The sequence below is a fragment of the Phlebotomus papatasi genome, chromosome 1 (genome assembly GCF_024763615.1).
Source record: "Phlebotomus papatasi isolate M1 chromosome 1, Ppap_2.1, whole genome shotgun sequence".
Lineage (NCBI taxonomy): Eukaryota > Metazoa > Arthropoda > Insecta > Diptera > Psychodidae > Phlebotomus > Phlebotomus papatasi.
The window spans coordinates 24,669,637-24,694,223 of record NC_077222.1 but is presented as its reverse complement, the minus strand read 5'-3'; the positions used below and the strand labels follow the sequence as shown (position 1 = coordinate 24,694,223).

Genomic DNA, 24,587 nt, shown 5'->3' with positions numbered 1-24,587 from the left:
TAATTGAGAAATATTCGTTTAAAATATTTAATTTTACTTTAATTATATTGATTTGAATAAACAAAAAATCATTGGTTTACGGACTTCTGGTGTATTCAGAATTTGTGTGTAAGGTTAGGACAATCTTCTATAGTAATTTTCAAAATACAAAAAAATATACAGACACTTTTATAAATTACTAAATATTCTAGATATGGCCTGGGTATTACAAAGGCTGCACTTAGAGTGCTTGAATAGCGGATAGAGAACTTTAACCAAGGGCTGACTCATATGGAGAAATCCTCGCAATTGCCTTGTGAATTGTTCACGAAAACCGAAAAAACAAAAATTCCTTTACGACATCCGAAGAACCCAAAAATTTCTTCGTGGAACCCAAGATCCCCAAGCTCAAACTTACTTCCCAAAACTTGCAAAACTCAAGAAACTACTAAAATTGCTCGACGAAATCCTAGGTCCCCAAAAATTGTTTCATGTAAACCTAGGGCCCCAAATATTACTTCAGGAAATCCAAGATCCCTAAAAATTACTTCGCGAAACCAAGAGATACCCAAAAAATTATTCAGATGAACTGGAGGATCTTAAAAAATTACTTTGCGAAGCTAATAAAATTACTTCGTGACATCCAAAATACATAAAAATATTTTCGCCAAGTCCAAGATTCCTAAAAGATTACTTCACGAAATCTGAGATCCCCAAAAATTGCTTCGAGAAACCCAAAAATTATTTCGCAAAACTCAATAAGGTAAAGAGCCCTCAAGTCGACCGGTTTCTGAATTCGACCGGTAGAGTTATTTAATAAATTTATTTATATTTGCACTAATATTTGGCGTATGATCTAACATTAATAGGTCAATTATACCGTAAATAAATACGAATCAGTGGAAATTGCACAGAAATTCACCATTTAAACATTCGAATATTGACCACACAGGTCGAGTCGAGGGCACTTTACCTTAAACTACTAGAATTGCTTCGCGAAACCCAAGATCACCAAAAACTATTTAACGAAACCCAGGATCCCCAAAAATGACCCCGGATGAACTGAATAAACTCAAAAAATTACTTTACGAAGCTGATAAAATTGCTTCGCGGCAAGCAAGATGCCCAAAAATTGCTACAGTAAACTAAAAAACCCAAAAATTACTTCGTAAAACCCGCAAATCGCCAAAAATTGCACATTGCAATCCAGAAACAAATAAAATTGTCTCGCAAAAACAGATAAATTAAAAACAAATTGCTCTGCAAAACCTAAGAAACACACTAAATTACTTATCAAAAACGCGAGAAACTTATAAAATTGCTTCAAGAAACCCGAGAAACCCAATAATTGCTTCAGAAAAACTCGAGCAATTTGAAAAAAATGCTTTGAGAAAACTCAAAAATTAATTTACAAATTTCGAGAAACTATATAAAAATAGCTTCGCGAAAATCGAGAAACCTGAAGTCAAAAATATCTAGCCCCTTGATTTGAATACATTATTGGTATATTTTTCTTTCTTGAACTTATTTTTAGATCTAAAGTCTCCGCGATGCCTTGAAACTATATACAATACTAAATGATAGATGTCAAAAATGGATTTTTTCTTTGAAAAATATAGAAAGAAAAGTTTTATGAATTTTTATTCTGTAGGGGAATTGTATTACAATCTGATGACAAATTGCGTTCGAATCTCAGGGGAGCTTTTTCGAAAATGCGATGTTATATAGCCGTAAAATATCAATTTCAGCTCACGTGGCATTGTCAGAAGTCGCATATTTGAGGTTTATAGCAATTTAAATGACAATTAGTTTTATATCATTAAATAAAGGGATTTCATTGAAAAAAAATCAATAAATTGCATTTTCGTGCTCATGTGACATAAGAAAAAAGCTCGATTGGCATTGTCAGCTCTCGAATTCACGTTTGACAATACTTTAAAAATTATAGAATTTCCTTACTGGTGCAATCATTATAAGGGTTGTGCCTTTACAAAGTAAAAATATTTTTTTTTACATTGTACATGTAAAAAATATGTAAAAATGTAAAATATACGTCAAATGTAAAAAAGGAAAATAAGGCAGTTTCGAATCTTTTAAACATTTCCTGTAAGCAATATCAATATTGATGTTGCTTTCAAGCAATACCAATAAAACATTCTTGGGAAAGCCATGAACAAAATTTAACACAACTTAAGCTTAAAATGATTTCACTTGTATTTAATACACTCATAGCTTCAACACGAAAATGCTAAAATTGCAAATAAAGAGCGCACAGTTCCAGCACAAAACGGTTAAAATTGAATATAAAATCCTCACAGCTTTCGAACAAAACGTTTAGCAATGTAGATCGTTTTTACTTGGATTTTGTGAAGATGTTATTAAAAATCGATATAATATCATAATTTCTGTGTGAATTTTTTTTTTAATACGTTAGTCTCATTTTAGTAATAAAACACAATGTTTTTTTTTTTAGAATATTATCAAAGAAACATTCATTACCACAGAATCAGTGTTAGTAAGGAGACACTGATTCTCTTCATGAACATTGTTTTCTGGAATGTGATGTCTTGGACGAGGTATATAGCAAAATCCAAAAAAAAAAAATTATCGTTATGAAGAGAGTAGGAAATATATCTTAATTTCAATGATTTTTACAATATTTATGATTAGCAGAAACCACGGAACAATTGGAAAACTCCCTGAGCATATAGATATAGAAGTTCAAAAAATTATTAATCATTTAATTATTAAAAATTATTAATCGTGGGATTGTCAGTAAATTTCATTACGCATTTTAGATGACAAGCTTTACAGCAAAAAGTCGCAAAATATTTTATTGATTACATCGAAATCTTTGATTGAGTAAAAAAATTGAACTTGTTATTTGATGGGTATCAATCAATTTTACATATTTTACATTTTAACTTTGCATGTTAAAAATGTAGCACATGTTAAAAGTTTTTTTTACTATACGTAAAAATTATGTAAAATGTAAAAAATTTGCCGAGCCCTGATCATTATGAATGCTGTGCTAAAAGCGTAATAGTAACCGCATTTTCATTTTATAAAAGTTTGAAAATGATTGCTTCTGGTTTTATTACCTAAACTAAAAATTAGCTGGAGATAAAAATATTCTATGGATTTGTACGGAAAATGCATGAGAATGCTCTGCTTTGGGCTGTACAGAAATTTTCATTTAAAAAAGGCAACCTTTTGTTGAATTCACTCTAATTAAGCTGCCTCTATGTTATGGAAATCTATGATTTCGTTTTAATTTAAGCAAAAATTTTGATATATTCTGTAGAAAAACATTTTCATCAACAATGCTTATTATAAACCTTATAAATGTATTAAAAAAAGAAAAACCGGAATAATGAAAATTTTCGTCATGAATACCCTAAAAACAATATTTTTGAATTATTCGAAAAAGAATTATATAATATGCAAAAAAAAACGTCTTACAGGATCCTAACGGGAAAATAAGTCGCAATTTCTGAAGTTTTTGTCTCTAGCTTAACAGCCAGATGTAGAACGACAGATAATATATTTTTGCTATTTCTGTGTAAAAGGTATAATAAAAGATGATATGGATTACGATACAACATAATACGGGTCATACGGAATCTATGCAATCGGGTTAAATCCTTCAATACTTTTCAAATTAATCCACTCCTTTGGGTAGCACTATATAGCGGTCTTCAGACTAGAGATTTACCTCAATTCCTGAAGGTCTCACAATCCTAAATGGCAACCAATTTTATTGCTTTTTCAGAATCTATTAGGCCATTTCTCCTTAACAATCCAATCCAGTCCTAAGTTAAATTATTCAAAATATCTTAATTGATGAAAAATTATAACAATTAACCCTTTAGGGACGAGAGGGTCAAAAATTGGGGGTCAGAAAAAATTACTTTTTCAGACTTTTTAGAGCAAAACACAACTTTAGATGACCGTAGGAACAATTTCATTTTTGGGTCACCGGTGACCCAATCATCCTTAAAGGGTGAAGCCGCCATATGGCTAAGCCTTAAGCCCAAAATAGACACAGGGATCGGCTTAGGGATCAGCCCGAAAAATGAGGATTAGTGTCGATACACTCAGGGATCAGCCCAAAATTTGGAGGATCAGGCTGATTGTCTAAATTCATGAGCTCTAGTGAAATTACGAGGATTAGGTGACATAAGCGCCAGTGCTGAAAATAAAAACTTCACTTTGAGGGTGTTTTGGGTGCTTTTCGAAATGTCAATTGAGTGAAAAAGCATGAAGAATGTCTCAAAATCTTAAAATGCATTAAAATTGGAGTAATGGGAAGGTCAGAGTGCATTTTTCTGTACGAAAAATCCATTTATATTGCACTTAAGAAGTCTTTCAGCACTCAAAGTGTGGAGATTTAATAGAAATTTACGCTGAAAACGCTACCCAAGAAACAATTTTTTCTTAATATAGTGTTTGTGTATATCGTTCGCTCACCTTGAAAGGGAAGGAATAAGATTTTAGACAAATGCCCTCTAAATGCCCTCACTGTATCTCTCACAAGCTCCACAATCTCACCTTGAATTAAAAGGGAAAATAACCATAAGAACTAAAGCTCCCTTTAATGCACTTCCTCGTGCTTCCAGATCTCACCTGGTAAAGAGAATTGACACAAAAAAGGGTTAAGTGTCCGGTGAGAAGGGACAACAAATGTTTGGATTCGCTCTTCTGATGATGCTCAGTTGTATGGGGTATCACTTGGTGGAATCACTAGCCACTTTTACTAATAAAACACTTGATTTTTGGCAGAGCTTTTTTATTTAACACACTTGACTTGCAAATTTTTGGGAGAGAGAGAGGGTATGAAGATGCCGGATGTGAGGAAGAAGGAATGTGTTATGGCGGGGACTTGGGACAGTGGGAGGAGTTGCGCAATTCCAGTAGAGCGCTCAACTGAGCGACATTATTTGGCGCGCGCCACTTTCCCGCGCTACTCATGGCGGGAACATCCTCCCCGGGGCTGGACGGTAGACCAGCAGCCTCTCCTATGGGAATTTTGGCCAATTTTGTGATGGGTCTCTTGTAGGTGCCCTTGGACGTTCGGACAGACACCACACGAACTAGGCCATCCAACCCAGGATGGACATTCTCAATTTTACCCAAAATCCACGAAGAAGCGGCGTCATCAAGGGTTATAACGATGTCACCAACCTCCAGGTTGGGGCAAGGGAACTTCCACTTGGTGCGCTGATTGAGAGTGTTTAAATATTCCCTTCTCCAGCGCTCAGCAAACTCTTGAGTACGTTTTTGGCAAGCTTGCCAGCGAGATAAGCGGTTTTCAGGAACATGTAGCACACTCGGGTCCGGCAATGAGTTTAAGGGGCCACCCACTAAGAAGTGGCCAGGAGTCAAGAAATCTGAATCTGCAGGATCCTCTGATAGAGCACAAAGAGGGCGGCTATTCAGGAGACCTTCTATTTGACAAAGAATGGTCATCACTTCCTCAAACGTCCGTGGAGAATGGCCTAAAACTCTTCCTAAGTGAAATTTGACACTTTTCACTCCAGCCTCCCAAAGGCCACCTTGATGGGGTGCTCCAGGAGGGTTAAAGTGCCAAATTACTCCCAAATCTGCGGTGACTGATGCGAGATGACTTCTATCCTTGTAAATTTTGGCAAGTTCTCGATGAGCACCAACAAAGTTGGTTCCGCAGTCTGAGTAGAGATGACGAGGCGCCGATCTTCTTCCCACGAAACGTCTGAAGGCAGCCAGGAAGGCATCAGTTGTAAGATCCGACACAAGTTCAAGATGAATAGCCTTGACTGATAGACACACAAACAGGCAGATATAAGCCTTAGCAGTTTTCGCTGTCCTGAGATTACTAGTTTTGTAGAGGAGCGGACCAGCATAGTCAACAGCAGTGGCGTGGAATGGACGTTGATAAGTGACTCTATGAGGCGGAAGACTTCCCATCATTTGCTCCAGAGGCCTAGGCCGTGCACGAATGCAAGTCACACATCGACGGACTATTTTCCGAGAGAGGCTTCTCCCCGAAATCGGCCAGTACTTCTGTCTGAGAGAGGCAAGAAGTAGGGATGGAGCGGCGTGAAGCTGCAGGTTGTGCTCCCGTGCACCAATTAGCTCCTGTGGTTTTGTCTTTGGCAAGAGTATAGGATGCTTTACTGCAAACGACTCTTCTGATCTCTGTAGCCTTCCACCAACTCGCAGGATACCTTCCGTATCCAAAAATGGTGAAAGAGAATTCAGGAACTTCCATGGAGCAGGAATTTGTCGTCCACGCTGTAGACTTCTCATCACTTCAGGGAAGTGGTGAAATTGATCCAGGAAAATAAGCTTTCGCAAGGCACTCTCCAATTCTTCAACCGATACAGGCCCCCTTCTCCAGTTTTTGGGATTTTTCAGGTTGTGAATGAATCGTAGAATATAGGCCATGCGAAATTGAAGTTTTCTGAGCGAAGATACGGTTTGTATCCATCCTGGAAAAAACGAATCCTCAATAATTTCAATTGGCAAAGATATCTGTTTCGAATCTTCAGGTTCGGGAGCCAAGGACGAAGTAGGATTTATGGGCCACGCAGATTGACACCCCAAGAGATAAGGAGGACCATTCCACCAGAGAGATAAAGCAGCAAGTTGAGCTGGATAGGAGCCTCTGGAGATCAGATCAGCAGGGTTTAGATTAGTAGGCACGTGGTTCCATTGTTCAGGCTTCGTAATTTTCAAAATCCTTCGTACACGCTTGGCAACAAAGACTTTATAAGCATCAGGTGGGGAATTGATCCATCCCAAAACAATTGTAGAATCGGTCCAAAAATATATTTTGTCTGGAAGGAAAATGTCTTTGATTTTTAGCATGAGTTCTGCTAAGAGAACTGCACCACAGAGCTCGAGACGTGGAATGGTTTGGGTTTCAATCGGTGCTACTCTGGACTTGGCAACGATGAGAGCTGAAGTTCCCTTTCCTGATTCATCACGCCCGATGAAATAAATAGCAGCACCATAGGCTTTGGTGCTAGAATCACAAAATCCATGAAGTTCAATTTGGGAAAGCGTGGATTTCTGCATAATCCACCGAGGAATCTCAATGTCCTGCACTGATTGAAGCTGTTGGACGAAGTACTTCCATTTTTGAAGATGCTCAGAAGGAATCTCCGAATCCCAACCAATCTTTGCCCTGTGAAGTTCTTGTAGTAGAATTTTAGCTATAATGACAACTGGACTGATCAGCCCAAGTGGGTCAAAGATCTTGGCAACAGCAGAAGCTATTCCTCGTTTCGTATCAATGACTGGTACTGACGAAATTGGCGATACGAACTTGAACACGTCCGACCTGGCATTCCATTGGATTCCCAAAGTTTTAGTGGCATCGTGAGAGTGAAAGATGATTTGTTCTGAGTCCAAAAGTGAGGAGGGTTCAAAATGAGGGCTATTAGAATTCCACTTGGCGAGCACAAATCCAGCCTGATCCAAGACCTCCACCAGTTGAGACTGTATTTCCTTTGCTTCAGCTAGTGACTCAGATGAATAAATACAATCATCAACGTAGAAACAGTTTTTGATAATGGCGGAAGCCAAGGGGTGAGAAACCTGATGATCATCTGCCAGTTGGACCAAGGCCCTCGTGGCTAAGAATGGTGAGGACTTGACTCCAAAACACACTCTTGGAATTCTATAATCCCTGATGGGCTCAGTCACATTTTCTCTGAAGACCAGGCGTTGAAATTCAGCATGCTCAGGATACAGGACTAGCTGCAAATACATCTTTGATATATCTGCCGTAACAGCATACTCAAACTTCCGGAACCTCAAAAGTACAGTGAACAAATCTGGATGGACAGTTGGGCCAGCCAGGAGGATGTCGTTGAGACTTAGCCCATTTGAAGTTCTCGAACTGGCATTGTATACGACACGCAAACGCGTGGTCGTCGAGTCCTTCAGCACTCCGTGATGGGGCATATAGTAGGAGTAATTTCCTAGCTGGTCTCGAGGTACAGGTTCCAACCATCCTCTGGCTAAATAATCTCTCATGACTTCAATATAAAGAGCCTTCATGGCAGGATTTTTCTCAAAGCGCCTCTCGAGAGCAAGTAATTGACGCACAGCTGTAGAACGAGAGCTCCCGAGAGTTGGCATGTGGCCTTCCGAATCCTTTCGGAACGGAAGTTGTACAACAAATCGACCTTCAGAGGAACGTTTGTAAGTTGAAGAAAAATGCAGTTCTGCTGCACGTTGCTCATCGGTAATAGGCGGATCATCTGGAATGTCTTCCACCTCCCAGAAACGGGAAAGGGTTTGATCCAAAGTTTCGACAGCTGATAGATTGCAGAGAACTTGAGGAACAGGATTAAGGCAGCCGACAATAATGTAGCCCAGAGTAGTCGGCTTAAGCTTAGGCAGACCATCACCCAAATGAATATTTCCATCAAGCACGATGTCCCAATAAGTATCACCACCGATGAGAATATCCACCGGTTTTTGGACAAACCACTCAGGATCCGCTAACTGAACTCCAGGTGGGATAGACAAAAGCTTGGGACTCGCAGGCCAGTTTGGGAGATCGCCCGTGATTTTTGGAATAACCAAGAACTCCATGTTATAGAAATAAGGCGAAGTCTTGGAATGAAGAGTGGCTTCCGTAACGGAATGAATCGATGATTGAGCACCACCAATGCCTTGCATGGAATAAGTGGCATGTCGACTTGGAAGGCACAGCTGACGCTGCAGAGCTGTCGACATAATATTTCTTTGAGAGCCGCTATCTAAAATAGCGCGACAAGATATCCTCCTTCCTTGAGAATTCACAATATCTACCATGGCGGTCGCGAGGAATACTTTGGGGGATTTGACGGCCGTGACATTCGCCTGAGAGATATTGATGGAGGATGGCCCTGACAAGGAGTCCAGGAAACTGTTTAGATTGGGCCGAGAGTTCCCAGTAGGTGGAGCAACAGTCAGAGAATGATTATCAGAAGGAGCCTGACTGTTAATATTGCTGGAGAACTTCTCGTGAAGCAGTATGTTGTGGCGGGCATTGCATTTTCGGCAAGGGTAGTAAGTACATTGAGCTGTATTATGATTGGCGGTAATGCAGTTTCTGCAAAGACCCAACTGCTTCACCAATTGAAAGCGCTCATCTGGAGACTGAGACAGAAACTTTGAGCACTTGAAGAGCGGATGAGCAGCTAGATTACAGCATTTACAGGTCTGAGCATTAGCTGCAACCAATGCAGTTGGCGACTTCTTCGTATTATTACGATTAGGTCCTGACTTGTTAGTTTTGAATGAGGCAGGGACATTTTTGATTCCACTAGATACCAAATTATCTCTTCTCTTGAAAAGGAATTTAATGAATTTGTTCCAGTCAGGCAATTCTTTATCACATTCTTCGCTCCACAACATCTTGAGTTCATCATCAAGCTTTAGTAGGATGTCATGGATTAACCAAAGATCAAAACTTTCAACACCTAGGGCCCTGACAGCGGAAACAGATTCTGAAGCAGTATTGCAAAGCTGAGACAATTGCTCAATATTTGTCGAAGAGGTACATGGGAGGGATTTGAATTGCTGGATATGATCCATAATTATGTTGTAAGGCTTCTCAAATCTCTCCTTTAGAGCATCCCATGCAATCTCAAAGTTCGCATTGGTAATAGGAAGGTGTTTAATTTCTGAGCGGGCACTATCAGTAAGTGAGTTTTTAAGATACTGGAATTTTTGTACAGGAGACAACCCAGCATGGTTAATAATAGAGGATTCGAAGTTGTCTCTAAACTCAATCCACTCAGAAAATTTTCCCGAGAATTTTGGGAGGGACATTTGAGGCAATTTTGTATTGGTTTTGGCAGAGGAGGGGGAGGAGGTAGTTAACTTTTCTATTAAGGCACTTTGTTTTACAGTGGTATCAGCAATAGTTTTTACAATATTGGCTAACTCACTTGGAAGCTGTTCCTGAGTTGAGACAGTTGGTTTTTCAATCACCTGTGACTTGAGCGTAGAATTGAGTTGCTCGAGAAGATGGGTTAACTGTTCTTGATGCTTCTTCTCTTGCTCCTCCATGGATGTCCTCATGAAGTCACGCATCTCATCGAGTGAAGTGTTGATTGTATCCTCAGGAACTTCATCCATAAGCTCGGACAATCTTGTCTCGATAGCCGAACACTTTGCAAGAATATTTTCGTAGGCTTCTTGCTCATGCTGCTTCTTGGATTCCGTCGGTTGCTGATCAATTATCTGTCTTTGAACTTCAATGTATTTCTCACGAGCACTTTGGAGTTTGGAAAGCTGCTTCTGCAAGGCGTGGAGAGTTGTGGCGATGAATTCTCCATCAGAACATGACTCCACAAATTTCTCCAATTTCGTGATTGTGCCTATATAACCTCCTCTGACGCTCATTGGGTTGAGATTCATTCTGCGCTGGTTTCAGGGCTGCTTTTCCTCAAGCAAGTAGGCGACAAGGACCAACAAATGTTTGTGTATATCGTTCGCTCACCTTGAAAGGGAAGGAATAAGATTTTAGACAAATGCCCTCTAAATGCCCTCACTGTATCTCTCACAAGCTCCACAATCTCACCTTGAATTAAAAGGGAAAATAACCATAAGAACTAAAGCTCCCTTTAATGCACTTCCTCGTGCTTCCAGATCTCACCTGGTAAAGAGAATTGACACAAAAAAGGGTTAAGTGTCCGGTGAGAAGGGACAACAAATGTTTGTGTATATCGTTCGCTCACCTTGAAAGGGAAGGAATAAGATTTTAGACAAATGCCCTCTAAATGCCCTCACTGTATCTCTCACAAGCTCCACAATCTCACCTTGAATTAAAAGGGAAAATAACCATAAGAACTAAAGCTCCCTTTAATGCACTTCCTCGTGCTTCCAGATCTCACCTGGTAAAGAGAATTGACACAAAAAAGGGTTAAGTGTCCGGTGAGAAGGGACAACAAATGTTTGGATTCGCTCTTCTGATGATGCTCAGTTGTATGGGGTATCACTTGGTGGAATCACTAGCCACTTTTACTAATAAAACACTTGATTTTTGGCAGAGCTTTTTTATTTAACACACTTGACTTGCAAATTTTTGGGAGAGAGAGAGGGTATGAAGATGCCGGATGTGAGGAAGAAGGAATGTGTTATGGCGGGGACTTGGGACAGTGGGAGGAGTTGCGCAATTCCAGTAGAGCGCTCAACTGAGCGACATTATTTGGCGCGCGCCACTTTCCCGCGCTACTCATGGCGGGAACATATAGTCTTGTAAAATTCCCCAAGTAAGGCATTATAAAACTAAAAATCTTTTTATTTGCTTATAACGTTCTTGGTTCCATCACTGAGATTACTATAAGTAAAGTGGCGCACTCTTAAGGATCTTAAGAGCTTCTACAGGAATTTCAACAGAAATTTCTCACTTTAAGTCTTTTAAGAGTGCACTAAAAGACTTGTATAATACTTGGTTTTATAAGGCAGCTATTTTGCTTCTTGGGTAATCTCTAATTAATCATTGTATCATCTAATTAATCAGTGTATGATAGTTTGGGCTGATCCTTTACCGCCAAATTTTTCGAGCTGAGTAATCTCGAGGATCAGCCTGTGTCTATTTTCGGCATTAGGTCTAAAGCCCGCATATCGCGAGGGACAAGGCCTCTGCCACCGTACCGCTCCACTGTCGGACATCCACAGCAATCGCTTACCATTATCAAATCACATCCACTTCTTCAAGTACATCTACCACTACGTCTTTTCATCTCCTTCTAGAATGGAATCATGACTTGGCTCTCAAGCATTTCCCTCCAGTTCTAAATCCCAAAGTTCTCTGAATATTCTTTCATTAGGCATCCAGCCAGCTCATTCTTCTCGCCTGGATAGAAGTCATAATGTTGAGTTTCCCGTACAACTCATTTTAGGGTTCCCAAAAATCCTACGTAGGATCCGTGTCTTGAAAACCAGTTGCGACTTCTCTTCTGTGCGAATCATCGGTAGCTCTTTAAGATCATGTGACAATGGATTTCACAAATATGCGGTTTATTTTGGTTTTTGATGGTCAATGGACGTTCCTTGAGTGGAACACAGAGGGAGTAAAAACATACTTCCCGCCGTCAATCTCTCATTTACCCTGACTTTCCGCGCAGTCAAAACCGAACCGAGGGATTTAAAGTATTTGATCACCTCAAAGTTCCAATCTTCCATAGTAGGGGAGGGTGGGGTAGTTTAACGACGGGGCAGTTTCAACTTTTGCATATTCTTCTTATCCCTTTGAAAGGAATGGGATAAAACCTTTATGTTATTGAAGAGATAACTGAGACCCATGTTTATAAAAATAATTAATTTCGTGACGCTTCTCGTTTGAATTCTTTAATTGATTTTATAAAACCGCATCAAAATGAAACATTTTGTAATATTTTATTTTCAAGAATTTCTGAACCAATTGCACTTATCTATCGAAGTAACATAATTGTATTAAATTACTAGTGGTTTTATGTTTATTATAAGGCATTTAGCGTTGAATGAAATTTAAGACGTTTCTGACAATTTTGATTTGAGTTCCGAAACTTCGTGAGGGGCAGTTTCATGCAAGCACACGAAGAAGTTTCCAATGTCTAACTGTGTTATCACACTTGCACATTAAAATTTTAATATGATTCACATTAATTGTTGCTGGTGAGAGTCCAAATGTGTAATTTGTGTGTTTGAATCATTTTATATTCAAAATTTGATCTATTTGTTGATAAAAAGGTAGACTTGGCCCGCAAAATTTGATATAAATTTATTTATAGCATTAATGCGAAAATTAATGCGATTTTCTCTTAAATTTTTTTATGTGAAAAATATTTATGCTTTAGGTAAATTTAGACTTATTTTTGCAGGCCAAGTCCACTTCTTTATCAATTAATAGAAAAACCCCAAATATTAAGTGACTCAAAGACACAAATAACATATTTGGACGCTCACAAGCGACAATTAATGTGAATCACATTAAAATTTTAATGTGCAAGTGTGATAACGCCGTAACAATTTACTTTTTCAATCAAAATTAACTTAAAATGATAATTGAAAACATTTTGTAGCTGTTTTTGTCGATAAAGTTCGAAATTATGGAAAATAGTATTTTCTAAAAGTTCATTAAAAAAATTTTAAAAAATAATCTTTCCGTGTTTTTTAAGTGCTTGAAAATGATAAATTTAATTGTTATAATATCTTTTCAGAATGTTTTCAGCAAGATATTGTAATTTTTTTTAGTATTATAATAATTCAAGACTTTAAAATAATATTATAAAAATGTTATACTAAAAAATACATGTTCTAAGGCGATGTAATGATCCAATAATGTACAGAATTGGCCTAGCACTACAAAAGACATTTCTTTCGTATAAAAATTTAAAGAAAAGTGCTCATTCAATGAGAAATAGGCTTCAAAATCTTTGGCGATATTTTATTTTCTCTGTATCATTAAATAGTGTTCAAATTCTGTTATAAAATTTTTGTTCGATTATATTTTTAGGTTTTAGAGTCTAAGAAGACTTCAAAATAGTAAATTTAATCAATTCTGGTATCGCAAGGTTCCTATAAACACGTTTTATCTTTCTCAAAAATTGGCTCATATTTATCTTGAAATTTCCTCGCAACGGGGGACTTTCACGCATTCTGCCGGTCAAGTAAAATCATCTTCTCCACAATAGACCAATGAAATTAAAGGATTATTATTATTATTTTTATTAACCCTAAACCCAACTGTAATTCACAGAATATACAAAGTTTTACTTCTGTTTATCATCTTTTTGCAAAATAGTCATAAAATCCATTTTGCAATTTAGGGGTGAAACTGCCCCACCCACCCCTAATGCAGTTCTAAGCCGAGAGACGATTTAGTGGAAAATGATGGGAATAAAGTTTAACCATTATTTCGAATATAAATACTCTAAAGCGTCTGTCGGCTAATCGTCAGGTCTGTCAAGGCCCTAATGTTCGATTTCCTTTCGTTGATCTTGAATCCCATCTCTTCCGCCACAAAGGCAAGTTGAACAAAAGTCTCCTTCACAAATACCATCCCTACCATCCGCATTGTTATCATAGAGGTCAGTGTTTCTTAGAGGCTAAGCGTAAAATTGTAAAAATAATTTTCAATAAAATAGGCCCTGTGTATTGTGAAAATTGTGCCTGGGAAAGAAGAACATAAATATGTTGAAGGATGAGGGTAGGAAAGTGCTGCTGCTGGTAAAATTGTTCAAGACTCATGGAATTAATCAATTTAAACGAGCTTCATAATTGCATGGTAAATTGTATGTGGATCTAATTTACACCGCGTGAACTCTTTATAAATAAACTCTTTAAAATCTAATTAAATTCCTACCCCCCAAATGGGGGGGGGTGGTAGGGGTGGCTCTTCTGGGAGAGTGTATGGGGAGTTTATTGTGGAAAATTGAGGGTTAAAATTTTGCACCCAAAAAGTCTTTCGTATGGGCTCAGTGACGACGTCTATTTGGAATTATATCTCGCACCACGAACAAACACTCAATTAATTTAATTGCCCAACAAGAAGAACCCTTCATCAATTTGTTATTCACCAGCAACTTTTGCAAGAGTGAGTTTGAATTTTCTGTTCCTGTGATCGAGCTGATGGAACCAGCATTTCCATTGCTGCCACAAAAATTAAATATATACACACACTATATTGTGGAGACGTCAGTGCTTGATGTAAATAAAATCTTAGATGAGTTTTCTCAGCTTGTAATATTGAAAAGCACTTTTTTTTTGTACTTTCAAGAGGCCGCCAATCCATCCCTACAGGAAACATTTAATTAGCCACCAAAAGAGATTCAAGATGAAATCAATTCTCCAAGAAAAGCCAAGTTAATATGATGAAGAGGGTGGTTTGGAATAAAAACTTTTCGAAATCCACGTGTTTGCCACAAGGTTAGATGATTAGGACAGAGTGGTGTACATTCATTTCTATCGGTGTTATTTTTTTTAACTAATTTTTCAAGTAAATATGGTAAAGAAATTTGATGTAAAATTTTAGTAAAAAATATACGGTTTACAAGAAAATAATATTAAAAATGACACTTGACATTTAGGATTTGACAATTTTGACAGTTACATTGTATAATGTGACAGAAACGTTATACATAACTACTCTTTAAACCCATTAGAAATATTGTAAAATATTTATATATTAGATTTAGAATATATAATATCACTTTACGAGTATTGCGAAAACAAAAACAGTTGTCTATTACGGAGGCGAGAGGAGCCGCTATCGAAAAGGAGTTCTAACGGTCACTGAATTTAAATTCATTACATGAAATCATTACAGATTCTATTTTTTTTATATAGTGTACCTATCTCAGAAAAAAATTAGTCACCCAGAATTCAAATCAGAAAAGAGAAAGAAGGAAAATATTATTAAAATAGACGCAATGTGAAGCTTTCAGTGTAAAACTTCGTATGTAAACTCTGCACAACTTTATTCAGAGCGAGCAAAGTGCAATAAAATGTGTTTATGATCCTAATGAGATAGTTTTTCCACTTAATGGAAGGAATAAAGTAAAGAAATATCCTTTCCCGGTGGCAATTATTTATCTATAAACTATCAGGACTATCAGGAAAAGCAATTGCGCCTGCGGATATCTTATAAGGAAACTTCAGGTGATTGCTACTGGAACTTTGTTTCATCTTATGAGGATAAGCATTTTTTCGCCTTACCAGGAGCTTTCGGATGTGAGCCTTCTGCATTGGTCGGATTGACTGTTTTTGTTAATTTCTTAAAGTTCATTAAGCTTATAAATTTGGAATATCATGTTCAACAATGAATCACTCGAGAAGCTTTCATCTAACAACTTTGTGCTTTTCTTGGCGAATATACAAGCTCCACATCCGGGTCGAAAGCTTTGTGCAAGACAAAATCTGTTTTTTGGTGACCATTTTTACGTCTTTATTAAGGGTGATTCTGTCAAGTTCCCATCAATTTCTTTCATTTTTAGGTCTGTTTTGAAAACATACTAAGAAAACGTTTTCCTCGTACTTCCTAAGATTGAAAAATGGTCGTTTTGATTTTCTTAAATTTAAAGCTAAACCAGCCTATAAGGCTTAGATGATGCTCCTTTGTTTCTCCAGGCATTTGTCCAATCTAGTCATCACAAAAGCTAAAATTTCACGAAATTTCGTGAGAAAAACACGTGTCCAAAATAAGAATCATCACCTCACTGGTGAACATCGTAGAAAATTGCTCTTTTTTCACACGAAAAACGTAATTCACAAGGCAAATCTCACTTCAGGTCAAATGTACAAATCACCATTAACGTGAGTCAACACAATATTCAATGAATATTCAATAATATCACTCAAAAAAAGCGAAGAAACATTGTTGGAACTTCAGAACAGCTGAATAAGACTGAGTAAAACACAAAGTTCTGTCATATTTCTCGTAAGCAATTGCTCGCACTGAATTTTCAATTAAGCAATTTCAACTCAAATCATATTCAAAATTTAACGTATTTAGTGTTAAAATCTTCCAAAAAGAACAAATATTTAGATAGAATTCATTATTCATCAAATATTTTAATCAAAATTCATATTTTAATTAATTTATTTTTAGTGTCCAATTTTATCCTTAAAGTGTCCAAAATAAGAAACTGGTCAATATTATGAGCCCTTACCCTATTTCCCAACCGATTCGAACAAATTCGGGTGAATTTGAAAGGTCTTGAAATATTTAATACGGCTGCATTGGATTTGTCAAAAATTCTTAAACCTTCTTTTTGACATGTACTACACAGTCGAATCTAGCCCACCTTGGCTTCGTGGGGCAGGTGGATGAATGGAGTTTGGGAAAGTGAGTGAGAAGCGCGGAAAATCCTCAGTTGAAGGAGATTTTGAGAGGCGTCTGTGAGGTGCGATGTCGATTAACTGCGGCAAAATTTCACAATGCGCCTTCAGCGACGCTTCTCCTTCTTGCATTTCGCTTTTCTTGCCGGAGAAAAATGTGCGGCTCAATTGAAATCAAACAATTTCAATGTAATCTTGTTAAAAAGTTAAAAACTCCATCCCACAAGCATCCTACCGAACATGATTTAAGCTTCAGCGCGGTTTTATTTTTTCTTCGGCATAAAAAACCTCATCCCACAATTTAAGGACTTTTTTTTCAGAATGTGAGGAGAAGGGCCTCGTACAAAAGAAAATGAGTGAAAAGTGAGAGAAATCCGTGATGGTGATTTTACCATGAGGAACAAGAATGGTGTGGGAAAATCGCAATTTTGAAGTGAAAATTTCCCACAAACCACACGTTCACCTGCCAATTTCAGTATGAAAATTTATCGGACATCCTCCAGGAGTATGGTAAAATTCCTTCTACCATGGCTCTTGTGTTGCGACCCACAGAAACTCCCATGGACTTTTTGTGTGTATCTAAGCGAACAAGCACAATAAATTTTAATTACGATCTCATTAATATGAGAGAGGAGGAAAGAAAATACAAGAGTCCCAGGGAGGAAAAAAATAACGATGAGATGTACGAAGGATGGTATGGGAGAAAAATCGACGAAGCAATGTCCAGGTGAACAAAAGAGAGCTTTTCCCATGCACGGCTAATCTTCAGAGTATCACAAATTATCTGGAGGTTAGCTATTTAAGAATTTCTTTCCTCAAAACAGGGCACTGATAAATGAGGAATTGAATGGACGTTTAATATTTGAAATTAAATTCAGGAAAATGACATTGAAACTCTCAACTGAAATCGATAACTAAATCGGTAACTAAAGCATTATTTTCGAAACAGGAGGATCAATAACACTGATTCAAACTTCAATATTTCTTTTGTATATGTAGTTTTCTCCAAAAATCAACAATGTTTAGAAAATTTACTTAAAGAACAACTAGAAAATTTGAATAGCAAACTTTAAATTAAACCTGTAGAAAACTTTTCTTATTTTTAAATGAAAATTGATAATTTTTGAACTTAAAAGCGAAATAAGGTAAAGTGCCCTCAAGTCGACCGGTTCCTCAATTCGACCGGTAGAATTATTTATTCAATTTATTTATATTTGCACTAATATTTGGCGTATGATCTAACATTAATAGGTCAATTATTCCATTAATAAATACGAATCAGTGACAATTTTAAGAAATTCACCATTAAAACATTCAAATATTGACCACCGATCGACTCGAGAGCACTTTACCTTAATTATCATGAAAAATAAATAAGTAAATCGAATTTCTGTAAAAACAATTGTAGCGGTTATCATACAACTTAAATACTTTTTTTTAACTGATTTGAAATAATTTTACTGACCCCGAAATTCGTTTTACTGTTGAATAATATAACCGAATCACATTTTTTGCAAGCCACAGAACATTTTACACGTTTTAAAATTGAAGATCAAAGTCTTTTTGTAATTATCTGAATACTAAAAATATTTTCACTTTTATTTATTATTTTTTTAAATTTGTTCGGGTATAAATGTGTCATTTTATGTCTTAGATTTTTAAATTTTATATTACAATCTTCTAAAAAAAATAGATCAAATTGACAGGAATTTTGTTTTAAAAAAAAATATTAAAAAATAATAAATCTCGTGTAACTTAATAGGGGAAACTGGGATACCATCGTATACCTTTGAAAGATGTGATTTCAACTGAATATCACGAAATGTGACTAAAATAGCACGAATATCTTATTCGTCAAGAAAAAAAAACTATTTTCGTGGACGTTCTGTCCCGTGCGAACTGACAACGCTTCTGGATACAAGCGATTTTCGGCAAATGGGTCGTAAACTGTTCTCGGCAGTCGAAATGGATGAAATTGGCTCGACACGATTCTTTATGGCTCCGGCACACCTTTTAGATCACGTAAATTTCATGAAGTTGAAATTCGAATCCCTTTCTTTCTCACATAATTTGCATATGTGTATCTCATTCTCTCGCACTCTTCTTCTTCTTTTAAACATCACACCAAATTCAATTTAGCTCAATCGAATGTGGTATGCGAACGAATGAGATAGTCATATGCAAAACATGTGAGAAAGAAAGGGATGCGAATTTCGACTTCATGAAATTTACCTGATCTAAAAGGTGTGCCAGAGCCATTACCCCCAAAATTTAACTCACAATCGAATTTTCATGCATTCCGAGCTGCAAGAATCCCGAGTTGCACGCATTTCGAGGTCACCTGTAAAGAATTTCAGCAACCATAAGCTTATCTGGGCTTATCACTGGTCATTTTTTTCTTTTTTTGGCCTTGAGTGCTTAACCTATTTAAAATAGAAAAAAATGTTAAGCCCAGATACGCTTATCGTAGCTGAGATACTTTCCAGATAAGCTCGAAATGCATGCAAGTTGGGTGTGCTTAAAACTCAAAATACTTGGAAAGCCAAAAACAGTGTGCTCAACGCGACTTTTCACACTAAAAATTCATTTCACAGTCGAATTTTCAAGCATTATGAGTTGCAAGCACCCCAAAGTACATGCATTTCGATGTGATCTGTAAGGAATCTCATCTACCATAAGCTTATCTTAACTGTTTTTTTCGGTAGGCTCTTGAGGTCCCTGATCGTACGATTTCGTTTTGGTGGGATATTCCTTCAGAAAAAGGGTTTTATTTTCACAATGACTTTACAAAAAAAAATTTGAAATATATATGTATATATATATTTACAACTTCAAACCTACGCGTCTCATTCTCGTTCATATCTTTTCCAATTGAAAAAAAAACGGTATTTTTTTTTAGAAAAGCGATGGCTCCATATTTGCAATTTTTGTGTGGTCTTTTCAAAATCCTGATAATTCGTTTATGTTAGATATATCTTCAAACCCAGGCCAAATTTTGTTTTCAGTGTTTGATAGTTTTTTTCTCAAAAGCTTAAAATTTTCTGTCTAGAATTTCAGAATTTTCTTTTTTTTTATATTTTCAATTTTTTCGGGCTAGTTTCTTTGTTAAATCTGCGAGAACAAAGTAATTATATTATAAGGAAAGGCGCCCTACATCCGGACAACTCAGACTTCGAATAACTCATTCTTTTTAATATGTATTTAACGAATTTGACCTTGACCCATGGTTACATCCGTTTGGAACATAGAGAAATCATTGAGTTGTTCAAAGCTTCAGTCGCCCGAAGATAGTGCGCTTTCCCTAAAACTTTATCTCTAATTTCAGCGGTGATTTTTTTTCAGCCATTTTTGAAACCAAAATAAACAAATAAAACCTCGTAAACAAAAATTTAAATTACTTAGTGATTCTAAACTTCCTTCATCACATCAAGATCACATAAAGTGCATTAGGTCTAATGGAATATCTGAGATCATTCGAACCCGTTCAGACATCTCTAGGCCTTTAGAAAACTGAGCATGATGGTGAGAAGTATCCCTCCTGAATCTAAACGACTCATCCGTTTAGAATCACCAATTTCAGTTGCTTATGTTCTTGTTTTTTTTTTCTATCTGCGCTGATAAAAGTGCTCAAATACACTGGGCGAAGCGTGAAAGCCTTGTCCTACAATGAGAGAAATCCGAAAAAGTTAAAATAACGGTCCGGAAATGTTAATTTTACCCTGTAGTATTGATCAGAAATCGGTGTTAATATTATGCTTTTTAGGTGTATTGGGGGTTAGAGTTACACTTTTTAATCTTAATTTTACACTTAAAATTGTGTAAAATTAACATTAAAAAATGTTGATATATTTTTACACCTAAAAATGTTAAAGTTACGAGGAAAAAAAGTTAATCGCACCCTCTTTTTTTTCTCAGTGTAGGAAAAATTCTAAACAAATACCTTATATTTTAATATTCTCGAACTTTTAAATTTTCTTAGCGGTAAGAAAATCCTTTTCGTAGTTTTTTTCCTATAGAAACTTCTCTATTTTTTATATTTGCATTAATTTAACCAAAAAAAAAAACATGTAAATCTATTTTTATCTTAATTAATTTATGTTTTTCGTCTTGTTTCTTTCCAGGTGAGTTACTTGAAATATCTGCCTGATCTAGGTCTATCACAAATTTCTTCCGCAAACCATAAAAAAAGTATGGAGGTAAATAAATATAGTATTAATTCGTATATTACGTGTTGCTTTATTGCAAATCCCTCTGTTTAGAATTGATAAACCGCCTTATAAATGAATTTTATGATATACTCTTTGGCCTCTGTATAGCGTATCATATTCCACTTTTAGGACATTAAGGAGCTTAGGCGAAAAAAAAGAAGAAAATTTCCATATGATGAAAAAAATGATACATGTGACATGCGAGTATTTCATTTTGATTTACAACCCTTTGTTGGCACCCTTGGAAAATTTCTTCAGCAATTTCTTTTCAATTTTTCGACTCACCATCGAGCAAATAAAGAAACCCCTCGGCCCATCATCCAAGTTCTGCTTGATCGTCCAAAATAAAACGTTTATTTATTGTTTTTCATTTCACATTGGCAATTTGGGCGGATAAAGGCAGCAGAAAAAAAGAACGTTATACAAAAAGGCAAGAAATAAAATGCAGAGAGTTGGATTTATATCCTCAAGATCTGCGGTGGTTAATCTCTGTCATAACTCAAAGGTTGAAATTTTTATTAAATGGCCATTCCTGAGGTGGGGCATGTAGGGAATTGGTGGCAAAGATTGCAGAGAAACGCTAAAATAATGCCACACGCATATTGTATTTTGGGGCCTAAACATATGCAAGGGGGGATGATTGTAAACATCTTTTGCATAAATACGTCGACTCGCCGCTTTTCTTCGTAAACGCACTTCTTGCTTTCAAATAAATTTAACCAATTCCTTTGTCTGCACATGGGGTTGGCCTCGCCCCACAACTCTTTAAATTGTCGTTAAAATTTTTATATAGAAATTCCCTACCACCCTTAAATACATCCAACCCACCATCAGGATCCAGGAGATCATCCTGGGGGAAGTAGGATGGGTGTTTGTCTGGCGGATGTGATGAGCACAAGAGTCACGTACGGCGTGTGTGAAGAATCATTTCACTTCTGACAGCGCGAGTTGTAAGTCATCACTTGGCATCCCGGGGAGCATTTCGCCAAACCGAAGGGTATGCCTTTCCTTTTCACCCTCAATTATTCACGAATCCGAGAATGTGGAGTGTCTCAGGCATTAGGAAAATTTCTCACATACTCTAAATTATTTATTTTTAATTGCCTCCATCTCATCTCGGGCACTTTTTCGGTGAACTCTACCATCCTTGGTATCTTCCAAGTAAAATAAAATTCATCCAAGAAGTGGTAGGAATGGTCTGTATTTATGTAAAGTAGCAGAGTAAGCTTAAATTTTCCATCCACTGTAAATATGTTTCAGTATTATCAAATATTTAACGCTACACCCGGAGAGAGGCAGGCGTCGTAATTAGCAATTGATGGAAGCCGTAAAATCTAGAATTTAAAATATTAATTAATATTGTTTTGTTCAAGATTCCACTTGAAACATGATTTGTATGAAATTCTGTCTTACGAAAGCCATGAAAAATGGCATAATGACACAAAGCGCCATCTACGTTAACATTGAACTTGTGAGAAGGTTTTTGAAAACATCTCAAGAAAGACAAATTTAGAAAAATTTTCTTCGAAGTAGAACTGCAGAAATCTATCGGTAGTTGGTAAAAGTCTTTAGTATGTTTATGATCAAAAAACGAGGAAGATCAATTTCTGTTTTTGAAAATTGTTCAAACTTGAGTTTTCGATTAAGAAGGAGAATATTGTAAGACAGGTACATTAATTGATCGCTATAGCCAAAACTCTATTTGGGACCATTAGGAACCCCTGTTTATTTATTTTCTTTCTTTAAAGGCGAGCCAACATGCGTTTTCGTGGTTTTCGTAGTATTATTGTATTGAAAGAGTTAGTCAATCCATTACTAGACTAATCAGGAACGCTGCCTTTAAATGTGGGTCATGCTCATTTCATTGCGTTTCGCTTAGCCAAATGTGGTAATCAATAAGTCGGGATTTTATTATATTGAAATGATTGGAAAGAAATAGACTCCCTTAAGGCAACTTGCCGCCATACGTTCTAGTATCCAGTTAGATTCCTCGAGAAACCCCGGTCTACATACCCGTCTTTTCTTACTTTGCAGATCGAACTGAAACGGTCGCGGAGTAGGGGTTTAGTCGAATTCCTAAGGGTCTCAAAATCCTAAATAACAAGTAATTTGTCTGGATTTTAAGAATCTAATAGATCTTTAATCCGTAAGACCCAATCCTGAATGAAAATTTTCGAAAAAATCATGACTGATAAGAATTTAGGCAAGCTAAGTCATGCAGCTAAATTTAGGTCTGAAACCCGTATGACTTTCTGTACTCCAACTTATTGTATATATACGTAAGAGTTCCACAAGTTAATGTAATTAAAGCGAGCGTAGAAGTGGCCCAGGAAGGAATTGTAATGGTAACGTTCATAAAACAGCCGTGGTTTACGAAAACGTATACCGTACATTGGCAAGGGCTTTACAAGATGTCAGTCTATCCTGTTTGAGGCCTTGTTCAGACAGTAACCGTTTGAAAGGTTGCGAAAGACCTCTAGGGTAAATGTACTAATTCAAAACCATTTCCAGACGCTTTAACTTTGACAAAACATTCAAATTAAGTTCATATTTTTTCTGAAGAGAATTACATAAATTTACTCCTTGACTCTTCTAGAATGTTACTGTTTAGTGAAAATTCTTTAGATATAATTTGAAAACTTCTTAAATACAAGAAAAATACGCGACCGTAAATTGCTTCTATTGGAAACATATTAATCCAAATGGAGACAAGGGAAAGTTTCTAATTGGAGACAAACAGTGTAAGTAAAACCACGACGAAATTCTCCCAAAACCTTGTTGAGTTGCTCTTAAGTGCAGGATTCGTTCTTATTCCTGGTCTTTTCTGCTTTCCCATCTAAAACAATAAAAAAATCTCTCAAAAAAAGTCATATTTCCGGGGTTTCCTATTGAAGCATTTGCAGACACGTAAGAAAAAAACCTTTTTGTTCACGAAATAGGTAATTATTTCATTTAAAAACTTCACGTATCGTTTACAATAAAGATTAGCACTTAATTTAACTAAAATTGGTCGGAAATATGATATAAATGTTAAACGAAAGTCACTTTATCCTGTTTTTCATTGGAAAACATGATCGATCGATGAAAAATTCGATGGTGAAAAGGTACACTTTTAATTTTTCTGAGAAATTAACAAATTAAAATTTGTGAATACATATGAATGGATTTTCGCTTCATTTGGAGCAAAATTAACTAAATATTAAAACTGTGGTATTGAAAATATATAAATATAATAATTTAGTACTGTATTTATCGTGAAAACAATTATGTTTCCATTTGGAGTAGAGAAAAATTTCCATTCGGAGCAGGTTTTGAATTAGATTAATTTACCCTAACTTTTGTTACAACAGAAAGGATTTTCAAATAAAAAATTTATAGAACCGAGCATAGGATTCAGTATTTGATCTTGAACTAGGATATAGTTTCTAAAGTAGTTATCGGATTGTTGAATCCGAATTGTAGAATCCTGTGTCAGAAAATCCAAATACAAATCAATGACTTAATACGTAGATGATCTTTGTACAAATGCCAAGCTTCCGTTACGAGACTTTATGGAAATCTTGAAGAAACGTACAATAAGGAGAAAACAATGTA

At 36.4% G+C, this 24,587-nt stretch overlaps 2 protein-coding genes across 27 annotated transcripts in view; one reads left to right on the top strand and one right to left on the bottom strand.

Annotated features, from left to right (window-relative positions):
• LOC129798300 (polypyrimidine tract-binding protein 2) overlaps positions 1-24,587 on the top strand; it is a 712,220-nt gene that overhangs the window by 293,489 nt on the left and 394,144 nt on the right. The window lies entirely within an intron of this gene.
• Positions 4,752-11,058, bottom strand: LOC129798294 (uncharacterized). 3 transcript variants are annotated; one of them, XM_055841354.1, is made up of 3 exons: positions 10,857-11,043; positions 10,701-10,781; positions 4,752-10,618 (listed from the first exon to the last, which is right to left on the bottom strand). In XM_055841354.1, exon 3 carries the CDS (start codon positions 10,378-10,380, stop codon positions 4,849-4,851), a length of 5,532 nt encoding a protein of 1,843 aa, XP_055697329.1. In that variant the 5' UTR covers positions 10,381-10,618; positions 10,701-10,781; positions 10,857-11,043; the 3' UTR covers positions 4,752-4,848. The 3 variants fall into 3 exon arrangements, with proteins under 3 accessions (XP_055697329.1, XP_055697331.1, XP_055697332.1); XM_055841356.1 differs by having other exon boundaries at positions 4,752-10,543; XM_055841357.1 differs by lacking the exon at positions 10,701-10,781 and having other exon boundaries at positions 10,857-11,058.

What these genes read in the sequence shown, in the direction of transcription:
- LOC129798294 (XM_055841357.1), bottom strand. Translation starts at nt 10,380, where the DNA reads ATGAATCTCAACCCAATGAGCGTCAGAGGAGGTTATATAGGCACAATC.